Source organism: Callospermophilus lateralis, chromosome 15, assembly GCF_048772815.1.
Source record: "Callospermophilus lateralis isolate mCalLat2 chromosome 15, mCalLat2.hap1, whole genome shotgun sequence".
NCBI lineage: Eukaryota > Metazoa > Chordata > Mammalia > Rodentia > Sciuridae > Callospermophilus > Callospermophilus lateralis.
In genome coordinates, this window is record NC_135319.1 from 69606420 (window position 1) to 69626185 (window position 19766).

At 41.4% G+C, this 19766-nt stretch overlaps 2 protein-coding genes across 11 annotated transcripts in view; one reads left to right on the forward strand and one right to left on the reverse strand.

Annotated features, from left to right (window-relative positions):
• The window catches only part of Cnnm2 (cyclin and CBS domain divalent metal cation transport mediator 2), a 126000-nt gene extending 123141 nt beyond the window's left edge, over positions 1–2859 (forward strand). For both annotated transcript variants that reach the window (XM_076835138.1, XM_076835139.1), the window contains 2 exons: positions 882–1066; positions 1890–2859. In XM_076835138.1, coding sequence (XP_076691253.1) covers positions 882–1066; positions 1890–2099 — 395 coding nt within the window. In that variant the 3' untranslated portion in view covers positions 2100–2859. The remainder of the gene's footprint in view (positions 1–881; positions 1067–1889) is intronic.
• A 7198-nt stretch (positions 2860–10057) lies between these two features.
• Positions 10058–19766, reverse strand: part of Nt5c2 (5'-nucleotidase, cytosolic II) — an 88542-nt gene continuing 78833 nt past the window's right edge. For 6 of the 9 annotated variants that reach the window (XM_076835141.1, XM_076835142.1, XM_076835143.1 and 3 more), the window contains 7 exons: positions 19084–19191; positions 18770–18836; positions 17970–18140; positions 16296–16347; positions 16116–16176; positions 15791–15967; positions 10058–15239 (listed from right to left, as the gene is read on the reverse strand). In XM_076835141.1, the coding sequence (XP_076691256.1) occupies positions 15000–15239; positions 15791–15967; positions 16116–16176; positions 16296–16347; positions 17970–18140; positions 18770–18836; positions 19084–19191 (876 nt within the window). In that variant the 3' untranslated portion in view covers positions 10058–14999. The remainder of the gene's footprint in view (positions 15240–15790; positions 15968–16115; positions 16177–16295; positions 16348–17969; positions 18141–18769; positions 18837–19083; positions 19192–19766) is intronic. The other 3 variants (XR_013088820.1, XR_013088819.1, XR_013088818.1) reach the window with 3 other exon arrangements.

Consider the following 19766-nt stretch of genomic DNA (forward strand, 5'->3'; position numbering starts at 1 on the left):
ATAAAATACAAAATAGGGCTGGGGATGTGGCTCAGTGGTTGAGTGCCCCTGAGTTCAATTCCTGGTATTCCCCTGCCACCCGAAAAAAAAAAAAAAAAAAAAGTTCACTTAGAACTGAGTGTGGTGGCACACCCCTGTAATCTTAGAAGGTTGAGGCAGGAGGTATGGAAGTTCAAGGCTAGCCTCTGAAATGTATCAAGACCTTGTCTCAAAATTAAAAGAACTATGGATGTAGCTTAGTCATAGTGTTTGTCTCGCATGTACAAAGTCCCTGAGTTCAATCCCCAGTACTGCACAAGGAAAAAAAAAAATAGGAAAAAAATCTTAGTCCAGGTTCTTAAGGGTCTGGTACCCTCAGTGTTCTGTGTTCTTGAGCTATCCTCCAGCTGCCTGGGGGGATATTGGATCAGAGACAAAGGTAATAGGCTTGGCTGAGGGTCATGGAATGAGAAGACAGAAGTATTATGAGCCATTTAAAACACATATGGATTTATGGACATTCTCCAGTCTTTTTTTTTGTTTTGTTTTTGCTTCTGGCAAAGGTAAGAGCCATCCTCTTGTAACCTGTGTTTGATATCAGGTGACTTTGCTATCTCAGGCCTTGTCCCTCATCTGTACAATTCATAGCATTCAGTGATGTTCCTCCCAAAGGTACAAGGCCACTGTGAGACTTGGGAGGATTCTGTCACAACTGAGATCAATATAACCTGTCCCTGAGAAGCCAGTGAGGCTATCTGTGCAGGACGCCTGTGTTGTAGTTGCAGGGCAACGGCACCTGGGATAAGCTCATGGGGCTTGTGTGGTAATTATTAGTTTTCACTTGGAATAAAGAGCCGACCATTGGCTACCTCTACTTTAAGAGGCATTTTCTCCTTTTCTAGGTGAAAATAAGTCACCTCCTCGCCCATGTGGCTTAAATCACTCAGACTCTCTCAGTCGAAGTGACCGGATTGACGCAATAACACCAACGCTGGGGAGCAGTAATAACCAGCTCAATTCTTCATTTCTGCAAGTCTACATCCCTGATTACTCAGTGCGAGCCCTTTCCGACCTTCAGTTTGTCAAGGTAAGTGAAGAGAGGGTGGCTTGGCTGGACCCTGCGGTAGATGCCAACTTCTATGGCAGATTGTTGGGACTTCCTAGCCCCTCCATTGTGCTTTCCCTTTGAAACTGTGTTCCAGTTCTTCTCCACAAACCCTCCCTCCTTCAGCTGGGCCCAGGACTAAGTCTAGGAAACACATTTATCCTTTGGCTGTACCAATTGAGCTGCCAAATCAAAGGCAGCCTGTTCAGGGCCTGGGAGCTGGAGATCTGGAGAAAAAGAGCCAACATTTTCCAAAAAGCAGTCGTGAGCCCATGACGGGTGACTCTGGTAGCTTGGAAGGGGTGAGCTTGGGAGACTCACAGGCTACTGAGGGGGATGCACCTCTGGAGAGCCTCCTCTTGCCTTCTGCCCTGGAGATAGGTCCTTTTCTTAGTGTAGTGGAAGCTCATCTCTATTTTCTCATCTCTCTGGTATTGAGTCAAAATTTGGAAATGGTTTATTTACATCAGTAAACTGACTTGTTTGCCATAGTCAATCTGAACTTTAAAAAGTGACTCCATTTAAGCCTGGAACCCTGGCACATGCCTGTAGCCTCATCTACTTGGGAGGCTGAAGCAGAAGGATTGTTCAAGGCCAGGCTGGGCAACATAGTGAGACCCCATCTCTCAAAGGGAATTAAAAAAAAATGGCTTAGTTTAAGCTCAAGGATGATTTTCTCCTGTAGTAACTACTATTATACATTAAATCCTTTTGGGGGATTTAATGTATAATATATGTTAGAGACAAGAGGACCTAAAATTAAGCATTCTCTTGGTTTGTTTTCTGTGTCATCTTCTGGCCCCAGATCTCAAGACAGCAATACCAAAATGCCTTGATGGCATCCCGGATGGACAAAACCCCTCAGTCTTCAGACAGTGAAAACACTAAAATTGAATTGACTCTTACGGAGCTGCATGATGGGTTGCCAGATGAGACGGCCAACCTGCTCAATGAACAGAACTGCGTGACACACAGCAAGGCCAATCACAGCCTGCACAACGAAGGCGCCATCTAGGAATGCCTACACTGGCCCTCCTCGACCGTCCCCCGCCTGTGGCTCTGGCCTCTGTCAGACCATGACTTCATTAGTATGAGCTTGTCTGCCATGCTGCGTCCTGCAACATTCTGAGACCAAAGACTTTGTCCCCTTCCTGGAAGCCGCAGAGGACAGCAAGAGAAGGAATGGGAAACTAGAGATGAGAAAGCGACAGCTGGGGCATGATGTTCAAGATTTTGGAGATGAACTTCTTCGCCCAAATAGAATCATGTTTATTTTTTCAGCTGTACCTTTTATCATTTACTCACTCTCCTCCCTCAATTTGCATGAAGTTGAAAATTGTTGCGATTTATTTTTTCAAGAGATCATGTTTTTCAAAAGTGTCTTTTGCAGAGTTTTAACTTGTTCTGTCTGAACTCTGCTGTGGTCCCATGATGTGACCCTAATAGGATGGACTTGCCCCTCAAGTGTCCTGCTGTGCCCTTCCCAGGGAGGGACACCCTTCCTCTGTGCCCCAGTGGGTGTCGCTGTCGAACTTGATGGATGAATGAAGAAAACCATGTCACTGCAGAACCTGCCAAGTCTGTCGTCACTGTGGGGTGTGGCATGCAGAGGGACCTGTGGTCGGTCGCCTCTCTGTGCTAAGTGTTGTTTTTGAGAATTTAATGTTTAACCATGCCCCTTTCCCTCAGGAAGGTTTAACGTTTGCTTGGGAATGTGATTTTGCTCCCACCCTAAGGAATTTTTATCACCAAAATGAATGTTAATGAATTTTAAACCCATGGTTTATCATTGGCAAGAGGCAAGTTGACTTCATCCTGACATTCCTTCGGCCTGGGGTCTCTGGCTCAGCCAGCTGTCCTCTCACACCCCAGTTCACAGAGCGCCGTCTCCACCTCCCCAGCCCTTGCTCTTGCTAACCCAGGATGCTGCTACACAGATGCCAAAATGGAGACCTTCCACAGGGCTTTTCAGTAAACATGTGGTGTGGAGGTCACATCCCTTCCCTTCCCACGGGAACATATGTAGTTATCAGAACAGGAGATGGATTATTTACTTGGGGCCAAGAAGGCATGTCTAAACCCATGTTTTTAAAGGAGGGAACTTTGGGGATTTCCAGGGAGCCAACTGTCCTCCTTTTTCTTCGTCTCTGGGCTCAGGAAGCCCATTGGTGGCAGCATCCCCCAAGGACTGCTGTGCCTCCTGCCTCAAATGCAGCCTGCACTAGAGAGGCTGCTTGGACAGCCAGGGTCAGTTTGGCCCCAACAGGGATTCAGCAACCAAATGTTTGTTGTGGCCATTTCATGTGTGTCTCCGTCTTACTTTAATACCAAATTTACCATGTGTAGTGAAATTAATGTCAGCAGATATTGAGTGACTGCTTTCTTAACTAGCTTATCTGTGTTTTACCATTAACCCAAGAGATAGGTGCATCTTGCTAGCGATATTCATACACTGAAATGAATTCTCCTGCCCACAGTGTTTATATAGGACTATCCATACCCACTGCGGCTGGTCACTGGCAGAGAAGAGAGCATTTCTGCATTTGAGTTTACTGCATGCAGGAGGGGGGGCTCAGCAGCAGTCTTCTGCCCCCTCAGGTAGGAAGTGTGCTCACCCCTGGTTGGGCTATGTGGGGGGTGCTGTGCTGGGCTGGCCTCCTGGTGAGCAGTTTGGTGGCTGTGGTGTCAATGCATGACTGATTTACGTGTTTGCCCTGAGGTGGCAGTACGGGCATGTCTTCCTCAGATGCTGTCATGCCCCTTAGTGAGAGAGGTACTGGCCTCACATGGTGGAGGGTCATGGAGAGTGCCCCTAAGGGACACCTTGGGACAGAGCCTGTATGGTGTAGCACCCCACACTGGAGTGTCCCCTTTTTCAAGTATGTCCATCCAAGTTAAAAAGCCCATTTCCTAAGATGCATCTAGCCAGACACAACACAGATATGACAAGTGTGTACAAATGAGAATTCTCTGTAACAAAAAGAAACCTGGGCCTGGCCATAGCAGGGGTCTCTCCCTCAATGAACTGCCACTTTGGCCCAGTGGTGCTTGCCTTCCCTGAGGTCTCCGGAGCCAGGTGGTCAAGCCAAGGCTCTGTAGCCTCAAAGAACTTCACCCAGACCACCTCTCGGGCCCAGGGCCTCTCTCCATGTACAGTCTCAGGGCAGCCTTGCTAACAGGAGCCTCTGGAATGAGAGTCACAGGCTGGTGTCTTTCTCAGAGCCCCACTGTTCTTCATGGATCCTAAAGACCTGTGAGAATCAGGGGAGTAGGGGGAATACCAGCCACTGCCTCTCTTAGGAGAAACAGGAAATTTTTAGTATGCTGTCTTGCTGCTCAGCATGGTGGCTTCTTGCAGAGTATTCTGCTTATAAGGAGCTGGCAAGGTGGCACTACAGTGGGGATCCCAGAGGATGAGGTTTTAGCCTGCCAAGATTTTACTCATTTTCTGTTAACTATTTTTCACCTTTGATTCATACTTTTGATAACACAAAATCCAGAACAGTTCTTATCTGGTCCCCAAAGGAACAAATGTGAACTATATGTGGCTATAATTACAGCTGAGGAGAGCTAAAGACCCTTCAAATAGCTCTCATGTCTGAACCACCAGGTTCTTTTCCAAATTTCATGTTCCCTCTGAGTCAGATCCCTCAGTTGGAGAAACACTGGTCCCTTTCTTCTCCAGGGCAGCAGGAGAGTGGTCTCACTTAGGAGGACCCATGCCAGTCGGAGCTGTAAAAAGTCATTGGGGCTGGGCTAAAAAGACTATTAATTAGGTGAAATCTTGGTGCATAGTTGCTGCACCTCAGCGCTCTGGCTGGATTGTCATCTCCTAGGGTTGCCATCCAGATGCAGCCCCCACCCTCAGTTCTGCGCTGAGGGCCTTGTCTACAGTGGCCTCTGCTGCCAGTCCAGCTCTATGGTTTGAGACAGACCACACTTTCTCCTAAGCAGCCACTCTGGCATCCTGAAGGCTCCACTGGAACTAGACTCCTGGGATCCAAATGTCCAGGACATTTTGCCCTCTTTGCAATGGGGCTGTTTTCAACTGTCTTTAGAGGTTCCCTCCCTTCATGGTTCTGTTCTGTATTTATCATCATTTTGTCTGTATTCATCAGGCAAGTACAAAATCATGTATTTAAACTCTTAGGAAAACAGAACTCTAAGATTTGTAAATGGATTTACTAAGGCACTAATCAAATAGCTTAAATCTTGGTATTTAAATAAGTTGAATTTGAAAGGGTGCCACATTTAATTCTGTTCTTCCTTCCTTACCCTCCACTCCGTCCCCCCCACTGCACTCCCTGCAGAGAACTCAGTGCCATGGTGGACATGGTTGGCTCCCCTAGGGCCAAAGTAGGGCATCTTGCCTCTTTCTGATGTGTTTTTTTTTTTTTTTCAAGGAATTTGTGCAAATGCTGAATGCAGTACTTCACATTAATATTGAACACTAACTAAATAGATTTACCTTGACACCCCCATTCCATACAACTACAGGACCAGTTTTTCCAAGTCTAGGAAAATAGTGGTAGATGCCAATAGAAATGCATTTTTATACCCCTAGGAAACAAAGGAACAGGATAATTTTGAGCTAAGCAGGAACCATAAATTTCAGCCTTCAAATTCTCCAGGTTGAGGAGCAGATCTAAGGAGGCACTGACTAAGCCCAAGTCCCAGCTGACAAAAATGTACACCACCTGTCATCTTTTGAAGGCCACCAGGGATCTGTGACCATCTTTGCCATACCTAGGCCATGGGGCAAAGTTTCCAAGGAGCTTTTCAGGGATAGTCCCTGGCAGGTGACTCCTGTGTGTTGGTGCAGAAGATGCTCTCTTTGGTCCCTGGGTCTCCAAGAAAAGGCCAAGGAGGGCTGGCTTTGCACACTGCACTGCATAACCCAGGGGGCACAACTCCTGTCTGCTCTAATCCTAGAGATGGACTTTTGCAAAGGTTTGGGAACACAAAACTGACCCAGCAGGGAGGGGCTAGGTGGCTTCTGTGGCACAATTGCTCCCTACTTTGTGGAGGAAACGGCTCTCTCCTGGGCCATGTTGCTGTTGATCTGGGCTGTACACTAGTGGTGCTTCATTCTGGCAAGGGTAACTGGGTGAGGTGTAGGCTAACCAGAATTAGGGATTTAGAATTGAATATGAAAGCAGTTTTGGAAATTCAGAAACTTTTGATTCAAACTTTTTCCATGAGCAAGATACTCAGTGGATTTTTATACCTCAGGGCCATTTTCATTTGTTTTGAGTGGTCTGATAGGAGAGAGAGAGGAGTTCAGAGTTCTAGGTTGAGGTTCACTTGCCTCCATTTGAAGGATGAGTGGTGCACCAAGACTGAGCCTGCTGATACTGCTGTCCTTCAAGGCTTTGACAAGTGGGCCTTCCTCCTTTAGCACTTGCATGCTTTCTGCTGGCTGCTAACTAATGCTTACTTGCTGGTTTTCCCTCTGCTTCTTCCTTAATGGAAGACTCACATTCCAGAGTCCCTGGTCAGCCACAGGACTGGAGGAAGAGATGGCAGATACCAGCAATGGCAGAGTGAGAGTGGCCTTCTTCTTGCTGCCTTTTGCTGGGAATCTTCTTTGCTTCTTAGAACTATGGTTGACTTAGCTCAAGTAACCTTTTTTTTCTGTATTCTAAGGCCACTGACATCATCTCAACTAGAATCACATTTATCTTTTGGGAAATACCAGATGGCATTTTAAGCAACATGGAAACAACAGTACTAGTGGCAAGAGTCAAATTTTAAGTGTTTGTATGTCAAGGTTTTTATGTGCACAGATCAACGCAGACTTGATGAGTCTGTCAACAATATTTTCAGGATATAATGCCTGTTGAGACCATGTACAAATTCAAAGAATGATTGATTAGGGGTATTATCTTGCCTTTCTGGTGTTTGCCCATATCTGATGTACATGGACTCACTTAAGAAATGATTGAGAGCTAGATTCCTCTTCAGAAACATCCTGAAGAGAACTATTTAATGGGCCCAATGGGCTTGGTTGGGTGCCTGCCCTTTTTGTTGAAGACTCAGGACCCTTGAGTATAAACAGTGGGCATCCAGGCAGAGCAGAGGAAGTAGGAAAGAATGAGGTCTTTGGAGTCTCATTCCCCAGAGCCCAGCCTAGCTTCTGATTCATTACCAACTCTGTCTAACAAAGTCTGTTGTGGAAGGTAGAGTGTATCAATCAATCCATTGACTTTTCTTGTTTTTGCAGTCTTTAAATCCACAAATGTATATGCTTTATTTTATATTATTATTTATTATGTACATACACCTCTACTGTTAGTATGTCTGTGACCAAGATATCTTCTGAAGCCCCTCATCCACGGAGCTTAGGGTTCTGTTGTCCCTTAAGTTGGGTGAGAGGGCAGTGGTGGGTTCCCCCCACCTAAAAAACATGTTGCTGCTCTTATGTTGGCCTCTGTATCCCCAGCCCCCTTTTGAGGGCCCACCTCTATTCCTGATGATCAGTGTTTGGGAGGATTGTGAAGGCAGACCTTCTACCTTGTGGTAGGGCCTCTCAAATCCTTTCATGATGTATTGCAGAGGTGGTTTCTTGGTGACTGGGTCCCTTCTCTGATACAGTGGTACAGTTGGCTGAGACCACAGCCTCCTTCCTCACCCCTCTCCCAGCCAGGTTGTTTGCCTGGTCCCACAGTGATGGCCTCTACCTTGGATCAAAAATGCTTCTCTCTGGACCATGGAAGCTGCCTGCCCATCTGGGCTGTTAAATTTGCCTTTTCTTGGTGTTGGGGCCCAGTGCCAACATTGCCTTGGTCCTGATGTAAGCCCTGCTTTGTCTGATTTTCATCCTCCTTAGCCTTTACTCACTGTATCATGGTGTACATTTCATGCATTTGAGCAGTGAAGTTTTCTGAACACAGTATTGAGAGCTGTGTGAAGTTAAATAAGCACAAGTCGAGTGTATAGGTTTCATGAGCTGATTGTCATAATGAATGCATTTTATAAATCGAATGTTGTAGATTTACAATTTCTCCTATTTATTTTGTACCAATTTATTTGTAAATTTTGTGATTGTTTAAAAAGGTTTTGTTTATTTCTATTCTATTTAGATAAATGATGATTTTCTGTTCACCCTTTTAGATGTGTGTTCCCTCTTTCCCTTTTCATCTATGCAACACCAACCATGCCATCTTGTTCAGGCTTGGTCCCTGCCCCACAGCATAGCTTTACTGGTGAGAAAGCCAGGAATGGATCTCAATAGGGCATCTCCTTTGGACAGATACTTCAAAGTCTGTGTTAAGAGTGGGTACAAATTCAGTACCTCCAAGTTACAATCTGGTACTGACAGTTCAGGGGGAGAAGAGGTGTTCTTTCCAAGGAATGAAGTCTGTCCCCCATCAGTTAATCTCTAAATCAAGACAATAAAAAATATTCAGTTAACTCTCCCCAAACACAGGCGCTCAGCCACTTATAAAACAATGCAGTGGGCAAATGGCCAGACTGGGTTTTTCTGGGTAAGAACAAAGGCTTTATGCAGGCATCTCAACTGGCTCTTAAGGACTTACAAAGCCTTTCTCATCTTTATCTATATGAAGTATAGGAGGAAGGTTAAAGCAGGCATACATGGGTCACCCTCAAGTTAAAACACCTGGCACAAGTGTGGGGCAGTATGGTCAGATGCTCTTTAGGATGCAGTAGACATCCTACATTCCCCATTAATCCAGTATACAAACCTTATTCCCTTCCATCACTATTTCAGGTCTTCAATATTCCTTTGCACTCTTCTCACATGACTGGATCCTGAAGATCTTCCAGTCCATCTTCAGGACCCCTCTGTGATCCATTTGTAGGCCCCTTTTTGGAGTTCTTTTTTGCTCTATTCTATTTTACATTCCAAAGAGAATCATGCTGTAAGAACGGAGCTTCCTGACCGGTTCTTTATAGACCCCACTGATTTAACCATGATGTTTACAGTATACTTACACTTGTCCTGTAGTTGGAGACATTTCAGTGAAGAACTGCAGACAAGACTGGCTTTTGAGACCCTTCCTGACCTAACTACTACTCCCACCTTACCAGTTGTTACCCCATTTCCTGAAAGTAGAACAAGGTTTATCCTTATCTAGTTAAGTTTATCTTCTTGGGAGCCTGTCTGTTTTTCCTAGTAGCAGGGTACAAAGCAGCATCAGGCAGAAGGAAATCACTGCAGAACATTCATTTCTAACTTATAGCCTTGGTTGGGTTTTCTTGCTATACTCACTCTAGGTGAGTCTTTAGCTTAACTCGGGAATGCCCAAATAAAGTGGAGGCATATTTTCCTACTCTAAAGGATTTGCCTAAGCTTTTCCTCTGCATCCTTGAAGCTACACGTCAGTTCATTCTTATGTTTTATTGTGACATGCCTTGGCTTTCTATTTTACATAAACTGTGATCCCCAGAGCCTCTTCTCAACTTGATGCTTCTGAGGAAACAAATACTGATCTAGAGGAAGTGAATGATACAAACTGAATGACCTTTTCATAGCCTGGAGTTGATTTCTGGAAACTTAACTTTTTTGAAAGTAGTTAAACTTAGAGGCTGACTCCTTATTAAAATCAAAAAGTTGAATTCTATAAGATGGCTAATAAACTCATTTTCTTTGTTTAACTGCTTTAAATTTTCTCTCCAAGGGTCTCACATCTGTACTCATATTTTCAAGAAGTCCCAGGACAAAGATGGTTGTAACTTTTCACTGTAACTTTCTATTGGCATGCCATCTCCTCTGGTAGATGATTATGAGGCCTGAGAATGCAAGTTTTTAAGGGGGAATGAGTTGCCAGACTCCTTTGTTGAAGTGGTTTTCTCAGTAGGGTGCTAGTGATTGTGAAGTGTTCAAACACTACACCAACACTGTACAGAAACTTTTAGACTGAGCCACGGTTTTGCTACATCATTTGAGTTCTACATAGTGGGCCCCCAAATAGTTACTTGCTTCAAAATAATCACACCACAAATCAAAGGTTACAATCTGGTGAGAACATTCTCTCAAAAGAAGTCTGGACATTTAATAAATATTTTCACTTTTGGGAAGATTTTCTTGGCAAATTCTCTTTCAGGTATCTTGGGAGCTTGTGGGGCTTGGACTGTTCCATCTTCTATGAGAAAAATGTCAACTCCATTATGTTGTGTGGGTTCCAGTTTGTATGGATCTCAACCCAGATTCTTTTAGGCCTCATTTACAAACCTTTGGGGAGAACAGACCAAATACAAATACAGACCAAATATGTGTGTACCTATTTGTACCTAATTTGATTTATGAAGCAATCTATCTCAGCCACTCTTATTCTATTAATAAGTTGGAACCCAGGTATCTTTATTGTGTGTGAGGAAAAAAAGGGACTTGAAACTGGTCGTTTGGTTTTAAGTTGGAAAATACAAATTACTTAGACATGTGGTCAAGTCAGCAAGTTTGAAATGAAATGTTCTGAGTTCAATTAGGAGTACTACTTTGTGTTAAAGCTCTGCTCAAGAACTTAAACTACTGAATATCACATCACTTCACCACAGGAACATTTTCTGAGAAATGTGTCATTAGGTATTTTCATCATTGCAGGGACATCACATGCATGTACTTACACAAACTAAGATGGCTGCAAGATTACTAGGGAATATAATCTTATGGGACTTCTATGGTATACACAGTCCATTGTTGACTGAAGTGTCATTATGCAGAACATGGCTTGTGTTTTATTTTTGAAGTTACATACCTTTGTCTAATTATTGTAGCCTTGGGATGAAGACATTCTGTCTGAGGGCAGGAAAATGGTAGAGAACAGAACAGTTTTATTGTTCATTTTGTAAACTAACTTTCTATTTTTAGGTTGATTTGCTTTCTGTTATTTTTAGATGCTCTGCAGTGAGAGAACAGTGTGAAAGAAATGTTGCTTTACTGTTAGTGGCGGTATCTGATGGGCAGTGTAATTTCTGGAAATCACCTGGCTCTGCTTTCTGGCTGCCATGCATGCGTCATTCTTCTTTCTCATTAGTAGTACGCTTGTTCTTTTACCTTCAACAGTGTTGCTTGGGTAGTTCCATGGCAGACATTTCATTCTCAGGGCTTCCCAAAGTTGTATACCATTTGAAATTGTTCCATTTGAGGAAATACTTTTAAGAAGAGCTGGATGGCCTAGTTACCAAGAAAGAATGTCATGAGAAACATAAGCATTGAGTCCTAAACTACAAAACCAAGTGAGGAATGAGGCTGTTAATGATATGGCAATAGCTGGATCATAGTTACCATTTTTCCCACTATTAGAGAGGTTAAATAGTTTCCATAACCTGGAATTTGTGCCCCTGGGTTCAATCTTCAATGTTGCAAAAAAATTTTAAAAATCTATAACATGGAATGTGGGCAGGATTCCTACCCTAATATGCAGTTGTTTGTCTCCAGCTATTTGTGGTGAATACACAAAGAACTTTAAAATGCCCAGGCAGCCTTGGAAAAAGAAAAAAACTATATGGCTTTAGAGTTGTTGACAAAATATTTCTTAAAAAAAAAAAAAGCCTGATTCAGAAATATCTAAACATGGATAAAGTACTTTTAAATCTGACATGTAACTGCATGTGGCTTTTATAAGCAGTTTCTTAAAAGTAACTCTAACATGACTTATCAGTCCTATTTAAAACCACTTCTAAAAGTATCTTAGGAAGGGGTAGCTTGGAGGGCTTTGCTTGACTATTTCAGATCTAGGCAGACCAATGCTTACAGTAGAAGAAAGTAGTCTTTGGTCAAAAACAACACTAAATCTTTTTGGCTTCAAACCATTCCTGAGATATTCCACCAGAGCTTTAACTGACCATCTCTGCAGATGGTCAATTCCTCTCTGAGAGAACCTGATAGTGCCTGGGTTTGCTGTGCCTCTGATCAGTTGTTTCATATGCCTAGGTCCCTGTTAGTACACAATCTTAAGCTTGGGAGTTCAGTCTAGCACTCAAAAAGGATGCCTGATATTCTACAAAACCTGTAAATTGATGTTTTCAGAATAGCTATGAAAAAAGTCTCAAAAGATAGTTGATCTAGAGCTAGGGTTGTGACTCAGCAGTGGAGTGCTTGCCTAACACTTGTGAGGCACTGGGTTTGATCCTCAGCACTACATAAAAATAAATGTATTGGGGCTGGGGTTGTGGCTCAGTGGTAGAGTACTTGCCTAGCATGCATGAGGCACTGGGTTCAATCCTCAGAACCACATAAAAATAAAATAAAGGTATTGTATCCCCCACAACTAAAAAATAATATATTAAAAATAATAATAAAAGTATTGTGTCCATCTACAACTAGGAAAAAAATTAGAAAAAGATGATTGATCTAAGTTCTTCAGGGCTTAAAAACAAAGGAAAAGTATATATTTTAAATTCAGCTTTCTTAACTACTGGCAATAGAAATTCACGTTTTAAAAAGTCCAATTATAATTGCTCCAAGTGCCAGCCCACAATACTGACTCCATAGCACACATTTAAGAAGAGTATACAGGCCGGGCATGGTGGCACATGCCTATAATCCCAGTGGCCAGGAGGCTGAGACAGGAGGATCATGAGTTCAAAGCCAGCTTCAGCAAGGGGCACTAAGCAACTCTGCCTCTAAATAAAATACAGAATAGGACTGGGGATGTAGCTCAGTGGTTGAGTGCCCCTGAGTTCAATCCTCAGTCCCCTTCACCACCCCCACAAAAGCGTACAGGGTTAGGGTTAGGGTTGTAGCTCAGTGGTGGAGCATTTGCCCCGCATGTGTGAGGACTGGGTTCTATCCTCAGCACCATATAATAACAAATTTATTGTGTCCAACTTAAAAAATACTTAAAAAAAAAAAAAAGTATATAGAGAAGTACCACATTGCTCTGGGTCTTACATTTTTTTGTGTCTGTATGGTGCTGGGGATGGAACCAGCAGCCTCACACACGCCAGGCAAGTGCTCTACCACTCAGCCCCTTGGGTCTTAAGATTTTTTTCATAATATGTTCTGGTGGTCCTGAAGAAAGCTATGGCTAACAGAGGAATTCTTATTCCGCTTGTGTGCTTTCCACTTCTTAGACCTTGAACACACAGAATCCTTTAGCTATTAAGAAACTCTTATATGAACACAATACAAAACGTGTGGAAAATAAAGCAAAGTGAACTTTGCTGTGAAAGGGAAAATATGTAAATAAAATAGCCCTGTAGTTATAATAAGCCATTTAAAGATTTGAGTTTGAGAAAACTTCAATCTATATAAAACTGGGCAACGTCTTCATCTTGGATGAGAATAACCAGTTACAGCAACCACATTCTCTAACATTTTTAAAAAGATAGCATCTAATTTTTATATGCAATAGCATTTCTAAAGTGATTCTTTCAAAGGAGCATATATTCTCCATAGATCAAGTCATGCCATGAAACACATTCTGACTGCAATCTAAAGTGCAAGTCATGAGGCATGGCAACTTTGGTTATGTTACTGAGCTGTGTTGCCTACCCACAAAATGATTTTTTTTTTTAAAGCCTCACCTCGCAGTCCGATACCAAAAAACATTGTGAAAAAATTGAGGCGTGTGAGACACTATAGATATAATCATGTTAGATCTTCGAGTTCTGGGAATGTGTATCTCCCGAGAAACTGTCAAACTATTGTCACTAAGCCAAACCTGAACCCACTTGAAGACCAATAATAATTATAGTTGTGCTATAAAAGGGGTCAAAGTCAATATTTAGAAACATTGCATTTTATTGAATTCTAGATCAGCTAGTCTATTCTCCCCTATAGACTAATGACAGTAAGACTGGAAGAAAATATATGAAAGTTAGTTAAGAATCTATTATCACTGTTCAAAATGTTGGAACAACTTTCACTGTACTAGTGAAGCATTAATAAGAGCCTAATGTCTACAATAATTCATTCTTGCTCAAAACAAGAAGTGATTTCATTTAGAGTTCTGAATTTATTCTCACTGATTTTGCTATTTGCATTAGTAAGGTTCTGGCTTAGAGTCCTTTTCCCATTCTCTAATGTTCAATTTTAAAATACAACAATCAACACTAGAGCTTAGAGAAATGTAGAATTGGGTAGCAGATGCCACAATTACAGCCCATCCTGATACATCTTACTTTAACCACTCTCTAATATAAGAAGGTTTCTCCTCCTCTTTTCTGGGGGCTTGCTCCTTTGTCATCTTTCAGCTAAATTCCTTTATAGATTTATTACAGATGAGAAAAAGGTTTTAGATAACAAGTATTTGTGCTATCAACCTAAAAAAATGCAGAAAGAATAGGACTTTTATATGTCAAAATAGAATCCCTGCAGTCCACTCCAGACTGGTCCTAAAACAGAGAATACTTCTGGCAAGGTTACTGACAGAGCAGCAGCCTTGCCAGTCATTGAGGACACTTTAAAGGCTTATGAAAGGAAACTTGACCTCAACAGAAGACTACACTCAATAATGGAAACAATATATTTCTCCACTGATATACAATACTGTGTAATGCACTGAAAAAGTTGGATTTTAAAGTAATAGAACAATTTGAAACAATACAGCATTTTTGGATGTCTTCCCACTAGTCCTTGTTACACTCGAAACCCTTCACCCTTAGTGTATCCAGATACACTATGACATACTGATCATAAAAGACAAGCAAACAGTGTCACAAGCCACATGGAACCATCTGCATGCAGTTCAGCCTGACTTTACCCTTACTTCCTTCCAATACAGACTCCATTACAATTCTGAGCCATCTGCAAAGAATATAGATACACAAAACTAAAACAAGTATCTCTCTATGATTAGAATATTTTAAAGTCTTTAGAAACTTTCCAGACGTACCTCTGATGGAGCACCCCCACCCTCCCCAGTAGAACCCAAACAAGAACATCCTTTGCTCCTGTGGGTCCTGCCAGAACTTGTTTAATGGATGTTCAGGGTTTTGGTTTTCCTCCTTATTCTTCCTCCTCCTCCTCCTCCTCTTCATCATCATCTTCATCATGGCAGTGTGTAATTTCCTGGGGGGCCAGTGGGAAGAGGTTGGGGGGTTTAATCTCACTAATCGACCTTGTCAACTGGTGTCGCTTATAGTCGGTGTCTTTAAAATCCACTGATGTGCGGTTGCGGGTGGCAAGTGGGGACTCCATCTCATTGATATCTACGTGTGTGTGCTCCACTGTTGACTCATGAGGCATCTAGAACAAAGCAAGAAGCTCACTACATCCAGTAGAGCAAAAGAGATACTTCCCAAATCCTAACCCCTTTTCCCCTATTAGGTGGCCATGTGGAGTTATATCAGATAAATCAGTTAGATATACCTTTACAAAACTACTACCTAAAACTGCCTCTCTTTCTCTCTACTCCCAAAACAGTAAACCTATCCTTTACTACAGCTGGAAACTGGGTAAGACAGAGAAGACTATTATTTTCAATTTCACAGCCAGTCCTCAACTGCTCAATATCAGAACACAGGAATATAGAAACCACATTTCTTTGAATTAATATTAACAAAAGAATAGTCTTCATCATTCACTGTAACTTGTAATAGACTTCAGAGAGTTAAGTTATATTCTCTAAGTTTCTATATCTTGATCATACTTTCTGAAAGGCCCTTGTGCAACCACATAATCTGACTCTAGGCTTTGCACATAAGAATGTTCAAATTGTCTCCTGTGCAGTCCCACAAAGCTGGTTGCAGATCTTGATCTTAAAGTGTATCTTAACTATCAAAAGTAACTTTATTTACCAGGACATGGGCAGCTCTGAAGAGATAACTGAATGGGTAATACAGCAGGTTGATGAAAGATGCAGCATAGAGATCAGCATAACGCATCACTTGACTGGCAAAGAGTGTCTGCCGGGAGCCACTACGAAATAGGCTTCCCATCATCCCATAGCACATATCCATGTCATGAGTTACTTTCTAAAAAAAAAAATAACAAGATTGATTTTCAGTTCATTCAAGAAATTATTTATTGGGCACCAGCTATACGCCAGTCCCTGGAAAAAAATAAAAAATATGAAAATCATTTAACTCGTTTTCTATTTTCTCTCAAATCTAGTTTTGATACCTTTATACGTCTCTGGATGGAACTAATGTCTGGGCGCTCATTGCTACTGCTGTCAAGGTGCCTGAAGATAAAGAGAAAAACCCTGTGAAAATCTCCAGAAAGAACATTTCTTACACCAAAGTGACTCCCAAAAAGGTAGATGGTTTTTAGGGAAGAAATTTTTAGAACTGAGAAACTTACTTGTAGAGTTCAGCCAAGAAAATATCCAAGCTCTGAAGTTCTTCAAAAAGGGCTAAAGTTTGGAAAAGAAAAGAACTCAGTTTTTAACTGACACTAAAACTTCAGTAAAAAGTTGTACACAGGACCCAAGAGTATATATAGCCTGGACCAACATGTCACAGGCAGGTGTATAAATGACCTCTATCTCCTTCAAGAAAACCCATGATAATCTGTTTGGAATGTGGCAGCAGCTCAACACCTTAATTACCATTTCTTCTATTTGAACACCACTGACTACAATTTTTTCTTCCATCTGTGTGCTCATTCTGAGCTTGCAAAATACCAATTCCTACCCTATCTCAGATGTAGTCAGCAAAAAGCAAGTTTAGATAAATGAATGAGAATGAAGTGACTTGCCCAGGGTCACAAGTACAGGAAATAGTACAGCCAAATCAATTAGATTTCTGAAACTTCAAAGGTGGAAAGTTGAAAATACAGATGAAAGGACAGCCAGAAGATCCTACTGATAGTACAGACAACAGAGATAGCAACAGTTAGTATCTGCATGCTTTCCATGTGTTGTAACCCTTCTCAACCTGAGTTCCCCGAGGGAATTAAGCCCTAAGACATCTATTATTTTTTTCTATTTAACAAATGTGAGGACAGAGAGACTCCAACATTTCCTGCTGGTTCTCAGGAGGAGCTTTGGTTGAGAAGGGTTGTGATATCTATCTTCTTTATACACATATTTCCTAAGTCTCATCAACATTATGAGGTAGGTGCTATTATTATCATCCCCATTTCAATAATTGAGAAAATTAAGGCACAGGGTATTCTCAGTAACTTGCCTAAGGGTATGCAGATTTTAAGCGATAGATTCAGGGTTCTTACTCAAGGCAGGTCAAATTTCTGGAGTAACTTTCACCATATACCTGCATAAAGAACTTGTGTATCAAACTATATCCCCATAGCTCAATTTAATATAGTATATGTCCTGCAAATATACAGTGTGGCTCAGTCCAAGAATATAATTTGTCTTCATTCTCTATTTCTCAGAAGAGTAAATAAATACCAGGAGGTAATTAATGTTCAGAACTGTCACCCCCCAGAATCTCAGATATGGGCTGTTAGGAGAGAATGGCAACTAGGCATGGTTAGAGAAATATGGACTGCAGAGGAAGTGGAGCACAGGTTAGCAATTACAAACTGTAATACAACATGTAGCACTATGCTCAGAGAACACCAAAGTTTTCACAGTGAGGTCTGACACCAGCATTCTACACTTAACCTCAAAGGGATTTAAGAAGTTGAATAAGGGCTGGGATTATAGCTCAGTGGTAGAGCACTTGCCTCCCACACGGGAAGCACTGGGTTCGATCCTTAACATCACATAAAAATAAAATAAATAAAATAAAGGGTATTATGTCCATCTATAACTAAAAAAAAAAGAGCAAAATGGAAATAAAAAAGAAGTTTGAATAAGATAACAACCTCTTATATTTATTAAAATTCTGGAATTCTGTGAAATAGCTGAATATTCTAATAGGACTATCAAGGCCCATCTTTTGACCACATCCGATCCCCTGCTCAAAAAGTAATGGTTTATCAAAAAGGAATGAATTCAAAGATGGCCATTTAGATATAAACTAGCTATTTCAAAGATTTATAAAACACAATAATATAACAGTCCCTTACAACTCTTGTCAGTCCAGACATGCAGCTCCTGTGCAAGTTCAGGAATCACCAAGAAAGTTCGCCACCCTTGCCGTTTCTTTGATTTTAAAATGTCTCCAAAAATGTGATCTCCAATATACAAAATATCTTTGCCCTTGGCTCCCAACAGATCACAGATTGTATCAGATGAACCTGAAACAATGAATGTAAGAAAAAGATCTCCATGTTAAAGCCAGCATAGTCCATACCCACTTAATACTGCGATTAATTTTACCCTTATTTAAGGGACAGACCTTTATTAAAGACAAAGACTTGCCATTCTTCCTACCACTCTTTTTATTGCCTGTAAGATAAAGTCTTCAGCTCTACTGTACTGACTAGAACTCTAATACCAAATCTTACACAATTCTATCTCAGCTTAAGTAAATATAACCTTCAAAAACAACATCACCATTTTTTTTTATCACAGATCAGCCACTAAGTTAGCTTTGTTCAACTATTTAACATAATATGTATCTGTGCACAAACAGGCTACTAGAAAACTCCTGAGAAGCACCCAAAATTATTCCAAAAAGCTAAAATAAATAGGTAAAATAAAGAGGCAGTGGTGGGGGGAGGGGGGTGGCTGAACCTGCTAGTGAAAATAAAATTCTTTCTCCTTGATTTTTATCAATTTAGTGGGTGACTATTTACCTTTGGTAAACAGCATCTCTAAAATACTGAAGAGTACATGTAGCACTATGCTCAGAGAACACCAAAGTTTTCACAGTGAGGTCTAAGCGAAGAACATTAAATAAAATCTTTGGAAGTTTCTGACTTACCTCCTGAGTAGACGATGCCATGCTGTAGGGGGCCTGTGTATGTACCAATTTTCAGCTTCCCAGTTTTCTGTGTGAAAAGAATATGAACTTTGTAATACTTTATCATCCTGTTATAATCTACCCACAGCACTACTTGGCAGGCAGCCAAAGACATGGCACTCATTTTTTTCAATTATTAGTTTGGTTTGTTGGACTAACTTCAGTTTTAAGACCAAAACTATAAATTTTAAGAGAAATATGGCCATTAAATAAGTATCTATTTTCTTAGGGAGAGTGGGAATGGGGGAAGAAGACAGATTACCCTCTCAACTTACAGTATCTACTTGACGCAATACCGTGCCTTCTCCAAAAAAGAGTGGTTTCCGTGCATCTACCAAGATCAGGTCAAAGTAGGACTGCCATGGTCGATGGGAGCTCCCAGGCTGGTGAAGGAGAACCAGTAAAAACCAAAATACCACTCCTTAACTTAAGACACTCACATGTAATCTTGTTCAAATATAAGGAATTCAGCAGTACTAAGTATAATCAGAAGATCTCACTATTTAATTTTTAAAAATGCACTGTGTCTAATTATAAGCCACATCCTTCTGGAAACAGGTGTAAATAATAAATAAACTCAAGTAATCTCTACAGCTGGGCGTGGTGGCACATGTCTATAATCCCAGCAGCTTGGGAGGCTGGGGCAGGAAGATCCCAAGTTCAAAGCCAGCCTCAGTAACTTAGTGACGCCCTAAGCAACTCAATGAGACCCTGTCTCTAAATAAAATATAAAAAAGGGCAGGGGGTGTGGCTCAGTGGTTAAGCATTCTTAAGTTCAAATCCCTGGTTCCCCCAACCAAAGTAATCTCTACATTTTAAATCATTTAATCTCCTGAGTTCCAGTAACATATCACAGCAATTTAACATATGAAGGTGTGCTCACAATCTGAAATGTATGAAAAAGAGCTAGGGAGAGATGTAAGTCAATACTCAAGGGACAGATTAAGAGGGAGGTTTG